At 36.2% G+C, this 11477-nt stretch overlaps 1 protein-coding gene across 1 annotated transcript in view; it reads left to right on the top strand.

The window, feature by feature from the left end:
* Positions 1–1471: 1471 nt before the first annotated feature.
* Positions 1472–11477, top strand: part of LOC135714094 (uncharacterized) — a gene marked incomplete at its 5' end in the record, with an annotated part of 83744 nt that continues 73738 nt past the window's right edge. The window contains 2 exons of the mRNA XM_065237361.1: positions 1472–1804; positions 6483–6626. Coding sequence (XP_065093433.1) covers positions 1472–1804; positions 6483–6626 — 477 coding nt within the window. The remainder of the gene's footprint in view (positions 1805–6482; positions 6627–11477) is intronic.

Below are 11477 nucleotides of genomic sequence, written 5' to 3'. Positions count from 1 at the left end.
TCTCGTCAAGCTGAGTCGATTGATTGGTAGTTTTGAATCGGCTTAGCATTTTAAAATGTAAAGCGCTGATTACACTATTATCATCGCCTGGTAAAAAAAGTGTATAGGTTTAGCACTGATTTTTTTTTATTTGGTCACTTTAACACTCTTGGGTCATTCGTGACTTGTCCGGGGGTGAGATTTGAACTCGTGACTTTGGCGTGAGAGGAATGGATGTTAACCACTACGCCGGGGTCGTACCCTAGCACAGAAAAAGGAATCGGGTGTAATTCACATTTTTGATTATTTGTGATTGCAATTTTCACAACGGCTGCATTTTCGTGACGTGACCACATCTATAAAACTATGTTTGAAGCAAAAGATTATAAATGGTTTTAACAGTTTACAGTAAAATTTTAATTTCTTCATAAACCGTTATTTTATTTTATTGAATTCAATAATCAATAAGGTTAACTTGATACATGCACATAAATGATTGATCCTCGATAAAGTGGATTTCTATGCTATGCGTTTGGTTTAAGAAAACATATTAAAAAAAATCACTTTTTCACAAATATATTAGTAATGGTAATATTAAAATTCATTAGTCACAATCGCTTCCTGGATCAAAATTACTTAAAAATTGATTTTTATTTAAATTTATGTTTATACATCCATATATCGATCACTACAGTAACTTGTAAAGGATATCAAGGCTTGCATCATTCTTGATGGTTCCATAACTCTTTTTTTCCCTTGATTTGTTTTCCGTCGATCTTGTTTTCCGTGCTGCCAATGCTACCGACGCCAGGGAGGCAGCTCCCTCACCTGGACCCTACCTATCGACTCATCAACTCATGAACCGAGGACCAACGGCTTTACTTCCCTTCCGAAGGAAGGCGGGATCTGAAATATTATGCCGGAATATCCCGGCGGCACCGACTGGAATTGAACCCAGCCCTGCTGATGTGAGAGGTTATCACGCTTACCACTACACCACTGGCGCCGCTAACTCTTGTCTCTGTATCTTTTTTTATTGATAGCCAACTTATACTTAGATAAAACAGTAAACTCACTAAACTTGAACAGAAAAGCATTGTTGTTCCTTGGTGAAAATGTTTCATGATGATAGGACGAGGTCAACTAAAGCAAAATACAACGACAAAATATTGCCATTATAGAAAAAAAAAACCTTATTTTGTTTCCTCACATTCATGTTCTTCAACACAATATGCTTCTTCTACCACTAACAAATGCCATATCCACGAGATGGGAAAGCTCATAAATTTTAAATTGTCTTCGTTATCTCGGTGGGTAGTTTTGAATCCGTGCCAGCATATCAACCATACTTTTAGTCACTCCGTTGGATATTGCGGGCAAGTGCCAAGAGTATCGCAAAACATATGTACCTCAGACATGCATTAAATAATTATACTGCTAATTGTGTTCTGTCAGTCGACCTAACAAGTTTTGCTTTTCCTTTTCTCTTCAGACTCCGTTGGTCTTCAGCGATTCGCCGAGCAACCAAAGTACACAGAGGTCAATCCTGGCCAGGACGCTTTGCTAGTATGCAAAGTGATCGACAAACGAGGCGTTTGCTCGTGGCAAAAGGACAATAAGCCAGTTGGGATATATCTCAAAAAGTATGAATGGGCCAGTCAGTACGGAATCGGCCAAACGACGCATATAGGAGGCGATTGTTCGCTGTGGGTTCGAGCAGCTCAGCTAGAATTTGATGACGGTCTTTGGGAGTGTCAGGTGACTGCGAGCGATTTCACAACACAGGATGCCCTCACTAGTCAACCTGTCAGATTGGTAGTCAGAGGTAAGTGAATTCTTATTTATTTGTTGATTTACCATATGATAGGTATTTAATTGTAGTTAGCACACAATGTGGTATGTAACGAATGGTATAGTGTGCGCCTTCTAGTAAAAATGCAGCACTTAACGCCGTAGGAAAAAGGTTTCATTTCACCATTATGAAATTAGTAGTAGATTACAATTCCACCAATAATTTTCATTTGTGCAGTGTGGGTGGAACGAAGTTAATTAACTAGTTTAACTAATTATTAACTCATAATAAACTCATTATTATTTGAACTAAAAGTTCTGAAAATCTGAGATGAATTGAGAATAAAGAACCTTCTTTATATTCGAAACAATGAAGGGGTGTAATTTTTTCATGAATTTTAACCGTAAACCCCATGTAAAATTCCGACCAAAAGTGCCAGAATTACAACCAAATGAGCTTAAACTTTAAGAGAGTGATTCTTCTAAACTAAATGTGGGAGTTAGCCCGTGGAAAATTTGAACTTTAATTTTTAAGGGCCAGTCTGCTCCACAAAACTCAGAGCTCTGATAAACTGCACCCATATACATATAATACAAAGTGTACCATGTACAAGACACTGATAAGACCGGTGCGGTAGTTATCTACGGTCACGTAGATAACAGGGTTGCTCCAACTTACTTGCTATATAATATTAAAGTCGGTGGAGGAAACCCTGCTTAGGACCATCTTCAGCGGAAGGAAAAGTGGGACGCCCGAAAAACCGGAAACAAGCAGTGATGAACCGAGTTAGTAGGCGTGTAACATTGTCCAGCAGGTGAAATCCTGTACACCAGTAAACAACTCATAAATTGCAAGCTATTATAAGCGATTTGGAAAAACTTTTAAACTCACGCTGTCGTTCTTTTTGCAACACTTGTGAGATTTCCGTTATAATTTTATTGCAGATGTCAAACCAACCTAATTGAAGAAAAAAAAAACATATAATTTTTTACATCAGAAATACTCTAAATTGTAATTTTAAATTGTAAATTTAGATCACGTAAATGCAACACGTAGCATGTGGAGTTTGGCATAATCCAACTTGGAATTTCTAGAGATCCTGACCAAATATAAATTTTCTGTTTTGGGCACAATTCTTCTGTGGGTGGAGAGCATTTGGCTGGTGCACAGTATCTTAGAATTTTCTCAGTACGCGTTAGTGTAGTTTTTGTTTTAAACTTTATTTAGGAGATTTTTAAAACGCTAGTGTACAAGTGAATTTCCTGAATATGATATATCTTGAGATCCTGGCCATATTTTGGTTGATGGAAAGCATATACGATTGTACAAAATATTTTTTTCTTCTGCACCAGTTGTTCTCTATAGAAGTGCAAACAAACTACTGTCAAAGATTTTCAATTCCCAACACTAGAGGCGTGCTTGTAGCGTGTGAGGGAATACTAGTTTACTTTTAGTCAGCCTTTACATTTTTCTAAATAATATGTGTATTAGAGTGATGCAAAATTTGAAATTTTCGCTCCACAATACTTAAACGATTCCAAATCGGATCCTGACTAACCTCTCAAAATTTGAACCCATTTGGTGAGAAACTGAGATGACACAAACCATTTGAAGTTTGTATGGGAATTACTATGGTAAAACCAAGATTTTTGTTCATGTCTATCTAATAATTCACCATATTGGTTTGCTTCAAAAGTTTTCTACAACCTTGCTCAAGACCACTTTTTGATTAAATGCAAGGATCGAAAGTTATCAATGGTTCAATGCGCTGATGTCTTATGATCATGCTCAATCAACTGCTCAGCAGGCAACATTGGTGTTTCTGGGGCGTTGAATAAGACACACAAATCATGGCTACTATGTCACACTGCAAAATACAGTGTTGCCTACAGAGCAGCTGCTTGATCATGTCATAAGTTTACCAATCTTTTAAATAATCAATAACTTTTTCCTGTCTCGTTTTACATAGAAATAATCTTCAGCAAAGTTGTAGCTGAGAAAATTTTCTATAAGAATGGCTATCGAACTGTTTCTCAGCTCAATATGGAAAAGACTAGAAGGCGATGAACAAAAAGTTCAGATTTCCCATAGTAATTTACATGTAAAGTCAAATTTTGCATCAGTCTGATGTGTATTATCCTGCGGAAAATACTGAGTCTATAATTCTGAAAATATGTGCCAAGTATTATGCAAATCGAAGATGGTTGAGCACTATTTCTGGATTTTTGAGGTAATTCTGGATGAAATTCCTTTGCTAGCTTTCATTTCTGTTGAAATCGAGCAGCTCCGCAGCATTCTAGCACCATAGTGCCTACAAACAACTGTTCAATAGTTTGCCTCTCTTTCTCCCGTCGCTTCATTCGTCATTCATTCAAGAAAGTTACATTTAATATGTTTAATTTATCTTTCATTTCCTTCTTCTTCTTCGCATTTCAAGCTTATTGCTTATCGCACATTAGCTTATTGCGGGATCTCAACTTAATGATCTAGATCCTCTTCTACAATTATTAATTGAGAGCTTACGATGCTTGTTATTGTGTGGCAATTACAATCATACTCTATGTCCAGGAAAGTCCAGAAATTTTCCAACCCGAAAAGTTCCTCGACCGGACCGGTAATCGAACCCAGTCACCTCACATGGTCTTGCTTTATTGCTACGCCTTTACCGACTAAGCTAAGGGAGGTCCCATCTTCCATCCACATATTTATCTAAAAAAAGTAACGAAAATGGGACATAATGCATATTAAATACATTGACAGAGCGGAGACAGTGTCAGTGAAGGGATTGAAAGTCATAATGTGGTTTCGGTTTCAACTTGAAAATCGATGTTACTTTCGTTGATACATGGTTAGGAACGCAACGACGAGAAAATCAATAGCCTGGCTTTCGTTCTAAGCATGCTTCTTTTTAATTTAGGATTCGTGTTGATGGTCTAGCTAGGTGTATGAAAAAACAAAACTCGAGTTCATTTAAGAGCTTCGAAAATGTAGAGCCCTGATCCCGATGACGAAATTAATGTAATTTGGATCGTCCCAATGAATTTCAGAGATCTACCCCCATAATGAACGAAATGTATTTTATAAGATTGTCACATTTAAACCAAGATTTATTGAAGTATAAATGTTAATAATTCGGAAATTTGGGCAAAACAAGTTACAGACAGTGATATGTGCAAGTTGAAACAATTATTTTCTTTTGAAACAAAATCAAAATAAAGTTTATATTTATCAACACGATTAAAAGTTTTGACAGTTATACAAGTTTTGAGAACACCACCTGCACAGTGGTCCAGGATGGGAATTCAGCCGGAAATTAGGTCTAAAACTTTTTCTTTAATATTTAGACGTTTAAATCTTCGGTGAAATTTTTGTGCTTAAAATGTCATTTCTTTTTGGGCGCTATAAACATTATATAATTTTCTTATTTTTTAATAAAAAGACATATGTTCTTAAGCGAAATTGCAACTGAATTGAAAAGCAAGCTATTTTGTTAAAAAAAAACATGTTTTTCTATCTTTTAACTTTCTAATTTTATAGTTGTTTTTCGGTATAGAACTAGGATGTACCTGAAAACCTGTTAATATGATCAATTATAAGATTTATTTATAAGATACGCTCTTTTCAAATTTTAATTACTCAGCATTGGGCAAATTCAAATGAATTTTATGTTTAGTTCAAGAAAGGCCACAACTAAAAGTACATTAGACAAAAAAAGAGATATGGTTTTTGAAATCAATTTGACGTTAATATTTTTTAAGCATGTTTTCTCATAAAACTTGCTTGTTAAGAAGCCTGAAAAGTATCTCGGAGATGTCTTTCATGAAAAATTTTAAATTAAAAATGTACAGGGAAACGACAGATTTGCGAGGGCCACCCTAACGGCAAATTTTAATAAAATGTGCTACCGCTTACCTTTTTCAATACTGTTTTTTTTTTTAATTGCTGTTACATTTTTCAGGAAGACGAGATCTTTAAGGGATAGAAAAAAATATATTGCAAAGTTGCTTGACATAAACTTACAACTTTGCTGAAGAATATATGTCTTTATTATTAAAGATATGAAAGTTAGTATTTGAATATAAACCAATTTGAAGGCCAGCAGCCACCAAAAGAAGATACTTTTAAAGCACTAAATCATCTAACAACCAAACGTCTAAATATTACACCAATTTATCAATACCTACTGTCCTGCTAAATTCCCATATTGAAACCAATCCCATTCAATTCCTGATATGTTTAAATTGTAAGGACTAATTTGATCAAGTTTCTGTAACGGGAACAGGAGATGATGAAATTAGAAACATGATTTGCAATGTTATCCCCAGGCATTCCAAGCTTCGAAAAGAAAATGAATTTTTCGTATAAAGAATATTATTTTTATCAAACCATAATTTATTTACTACTATTCTCAGTAGACCAATGCATAATATCGGGTTTAAAGCTAAGCACTTCAATTATGTCTTGGGCTCAAACCTGTAAAAAGTCATACAGTAGTGGTTTTTGATCAAATGCATATTTTCCAAATCCTCTGCCAAAGCGTTGCTTTCCAGTCGACTGGAACTCAATTTTCATAAAGCTCGTTTGAATTCAAATCGATAAATTGTACCTGGGACGCTAAACTAATTTCGCAAATCTACTGTTCCTGTCCCCATAAACTCACATAGGAAAATGGACCAATCTAACTTTTATCGTTTGCTGTTTTTATTTGCAGTTCCACCACAACGACCCAGACTCGAACATGAAGGCGTTCATGTTCCTCCCGGGCACAACGTTACCGTAGATTCCGGTGCGATGGCCACCGTGAAATGTGTCTCGCACTACGGAAACCCTCCAGCGCAGTTGAAGTGGTTTCTAGGTAAGCATTTTATCCGATTAAATCTAGCACTCTGTACATCCGTATCCGAAATTTTCTGCTATTTTTTTTTTATTTCACTTCTCGCTGCAAGCCATTCAATGCATCCACTCACAGACAGAGTCAGTTGTCGTATATTCGGTTGCACCGTTGCTCTCATTCCACTCCTCTGCCAAATTCACGTTCCACTGAGATTTTCCAAAGCTCAAGAGTTTTCCAAATTTGCCGCATCACGTGCAACGTATATTCGTAAATAAGCTTAAAATTTAAATCGCTCCCCCCAAGCTTCACTTCAACTGTATTTAACGAGAGCCTGATCTCGTTTTAGCAATATGCAAATTACACTTATGAAATAATTCACAAAAGCTCGCGCACGGTTTCAGGATGAAATAGCAAACAAAAACATTCGCGCACTCTATCTCACTTGTACTCTCACTAGCACACACCCACTCGACACTCGCTGTTCCGGAGGAAAAGATGCAAAAACGTAGCTGGATTTAATTTAACCCAACATATTTTCCCACATTCTCTTCAGGCTTGAACCAGCCATTCCCAACCTACACCATACCCACGGCTACTCCTTGCATCACAATCCGGAAGCCTTCTGTTTCACGGATTTTTGCCCTTGCTGCTGCATGTGCCATGTTTAGCAACCAGCACCGAAAGCATCCTCTCACTAGCTGAGCTCACATGGAAAAGAAAAAACAAAATTAAATTTTCAACAGCTGCCAAAAAATCATCCTCAAACCGACACCATCAGCATTCAGCAAGAATCGGGTGCATTGGAAAACAAAACAGAAAAAAAATACCTCAACAGGATATGGGAATTGGGAAAAGCCATCCCATCAGCGAGCGTGGGCCAGCACGTCTATTTGCCTTTCTAAAAAAAAGCACTTCAGTCGATGTAATACTGAGAAAGTGAAAAACTATGGCCGCATGGAAATCTCGGAAGCAAAGCGCTGCACTAAAGTGTTTACCCTCCAACAGAGGCCACTCAAAGAAAATTAAAATGCATATTAATAAAATTGCAGTAACGTTGGGGATATGAACAACAAGCCATTCGTTTAGTTTAAAAGACCATCTTCAAAAGGAAGAGAAAATTGCTGGTGTGAAAAAATCTGCACAATATTACACAGAATAGAACTGGGATTTATGGTGTATGAAATTCACGGATGATGCTTTTGACAAGATGGAAGAACGTTATTGATGTAAATGTGCTCGGCATTACATATATGAGAACCTACTTAGAACCAATTCGCTGACTGAAGTTTCGCATACGAGCATATTTTACCAATTTTGTTAAGTGTTACTTCATACTACATACATAGTTGTGGTGACATGCAAGAATAAAGCATACCAATTTGTGAACATAGGGTTTGTATCCAAGCCCTGTCGAAAATCTTTTCTTCTCGCATATTTTTTAGCTGTAAGTTTAGAGCTCAATTCAATCAATCATTTAAAAAAATCAGGATGCTATGTTACCGAAACATTAACCCCTTTAAGGAAAAAAAGGGTTTTACCGAAGACAACAAATAAAGAAGACTGGCAACTTTTCTCATACAAACGCTATGAAATAGGTAAAATCGCGTCATCTGCCTCTCAAAGGTAAATGCTTCGAACGAATTTGATAGCAAATATTACATCCTCAGAAGAAGGGTATGTGTATTTGCTCATTTGTCTATGCGTTGCTTCAAGCGCAGTGCCATTGTATATGTCGCTTGGATTCTGGCAAAGTTGCAAGTCTTCTTGAATTGTTGTCTTCGGTTTTACACAACAATTTAGTTTTCTTTATTTGCACATGAAAACAAAAAAAATCAATGAGAATGAAGAGGTCATTATCATACGGCAAATACGATAAATTCTGACAAAACAAGACGATTACAATTTATTATTTGAAATAATACTTGAGCACCATTAAAAAAAATCAGGCAATAAGGTAATGAATGACCTTATACATTCAATTTGGTATAACAAACAAATTAATTTCAAAATTGACAGCTAAATGCACACAAAATGAATGAAAGGGATAATAACAACGGTAATTTGGCAAAGTATTTGGACATTTACCACCAACTAAATCTGGGTTAGGTTGGAATTTCTTTATTAAGGAGGCTTTCAGCCTGTGGCTGGTTCGCCTCCTGAACTAAATCTAGTCATTTATATTGCATTTTAGGAAAAATAGAAATAAAATTTTGCCCAATAACTTTAAAACTTGAACTTAAATCAGACAAAATTTCTATCTAGAATTAATCTTAACAAAATTGTTGATAAAAACTCGAAAGAAATCTGTAATCTATTTGCAACTTTCTTTCAAGAAATCTATAAAAAAAAATTCTGAAGATCATCGAGTTCGCGATTATTTTGATTTCTTCTCAGAATTTACTAGAGACATTAGTGTCAATCAGGTTCAAGTGCAGGACACTATGGAAGCTTTAAATAAATTAGATGCCCCTAAAAGTTCTGGACCTGACGGGATCCCAGCTATATGAAGAATTTAGCACTGGAACTTACAGCTCCATTGTTTAGGCTTTTTTAATATGTCGCTGGAATCCGGCAACCTCCTTGATAAATAATTGAAAAGCTCCTAGCAGAACTGTCTGTTGGCCCGGCATTGTAGATAATCCTGGTACACCATCAGTTTTGTAGGAAAACAAATTTTGTACATTTGAATAAACACAGGTATTTCACTTTTCATTATTTAGAACATTTCGAGACCGATTGGGCCCACAATCAACTGTCTTGCAAATAAAAACATACCCAAGCATCGTTCGAGTGCAGTGGAATGTTATTTTAATCCAGCAGATTTCAAAGTTTTGACACAATTAAAATACTGAAATCCTCTTGTTTTTGCATACACTATCTCATCTTAATTCTTTATGCGATTATAAATAATTTTGTTCAATAATCATATTTTTGAAAAATTATGCTCTACAGGGGTTAGTCAGTAACTTGTTGAGTGGGGTAAGATCGCCACCCTATTTGGAAAACTGAGTATAATGTTATAGAATTGTCTGTAATATGTCGAAGAATCTTCCGTCAAAACAAGCTAATATTACCGTCAAAACAAAATAGCGAACTAGTTTTCTAAAAGGGTGTATAGAAATTTTCACGTCCAGTTGTATTGTTACGATATATGAGAGCGTGTTAGTGAATATCCGAGGAAAATATTTGTTTGCTGAAATTTAGTTTCAGGTGTTCATAAAATTATCATTTAGTCATATATCGTGTTTTGCCTGTGTTTGCCTTGAGTGACTCGTTTGACCTTGAATGTTACCTTCAAAATCTACGACACAGCATCAGTTTCACTGATCGATGTCGGTTTTCATTGCCTCCCGGGAGCCCGGTTCTCCGAATTCGGATGCCACCCTTTCGGCGTGTGTTCTATTGAGAGATTCGTCACCGTGGGCGAGTTTGAACCAGGTCCGGCTGGTGAATTAGCTCGAGAACGTGCTGATAATGTATCCGTCGCGAGTTTTGGTGCCGTGAATCAGCAAGTTTTCCGCATGCAAAAGTGCTCGGCTGCTTGTCTCTCGTCGGTGTTGGACATTGCGAGCAATCTGAAAGATGCCCGCTGGATACGCTAAACACTGGACGGGTGGTAGCTGGTGGCTGCAAACGGTTCCTAGGGAAAGCACTAGACGCGAACCTCCTCCTAGATTACCATTACAATGCAAGAAAATTTGTGTTCGTTGATAGAAATATTACGACCACGACTTACATATACCAGGCTAGCTACTCCGCTGCTGTCATTTTGTGTGTGATGTCATCAGATTCGGTGAAATAAACAAACAAGTTTTCATTAACAAATATACATCAATTTTCAAACTTTTCTAATTTAAATGATACATCTGTGGTCTTTAAATCAGATAAAGTTCAAGCTAATATTGAATCGCGAGCAAGGCCGGATACACTCAGCTAGTCCAATATAAAAATACTGATGTTCGGTCACAAGACATAAAAAATAGTGCAAATTCAATAATTTACTAACGAGTTGACTCTAGGATTATCAGTTTAATCGGGTTTCATAAACAAACATAACTTAAAACTATTCCACAAATAATTTGGATGATACCCCAAACACGTCAATAATCATTTTCTAAAGAACTTTTCATTTAAAGCCTTGTATACAGATCGAAGCGAAACGAAATTGGGTTCTTTAATTTAGAAAAATATATCGATTTTTATATATCATCTGAAAGAGCTTCGTTTTCTGAGCACAGCGATCGCGGGAACCTACACACTTTCATCTCGATTTTTAAATCAAGATTTAAAGCAAAATAATAACTCCACTGTTTGACACTAAACTGACAAAATGACAGCTCGCTCCCATACAAAGTGACACCGAGGAGCGCTAATAAGGTGATTTTTGCAAATGTAATCGTTCTTATTTAAAATAGTTCCAGTGTACCAAAATTGATAACATTTTGGGCTTAGGTTACATTTTTAATGCAGATTACGAATATGCATTTACCTCAATACCCTTAAAGAACCCAAAAACGCGAAAAATCATGAAATTTCGCTAGCGAAAAAGGTTGTGGAACATTTTCCAGTTTCCTTTTTCTGCAGTTTACAGTTCATGTGAAACGAAATCGATCAGTTTACACCTCCGGTGAAGTGAAAATCTGACAGATACGCTCTTTCTCGAAACGTCAACTTTTCGCTAAGCTACTTTTTTATAGCTCTTTATTTGTTTCAAATTCAAAATAAATTACATTTCATTTTAACCTAGGTGCTCCAGTTACTTCAGTAACGTACCAGCCTTAATTGTTATGATATATATCTAAGTGTTTTTACATTGTTCATGTCTTGGCAATTCAGTATTTTAAACAGGTTTTTTAAACCTGCACGTCAGTA

Source organism: Ochlerotatus camptorhynchus, unplaced genomic scaffold, assembly GCF_037179485.1.
Source record: "Ochlerotatus camptorhynchus isolate MF236.1 unplaced genomic scaffold, CSIRO-AGI_Acam_v1.1 ptg000609l, whole genome shotgun sequence".
NCBI lineage: Eukaryota > Metazoa > Arthropoda > Insecta > Diptera > Culicidae > Ochlerotatus > Ochlerotatus camptorhynchus.
Note: the sequence above shows the minus strand (reverse complement) of the source record. Positions and strands in the feature narration are given on the sequence as shown.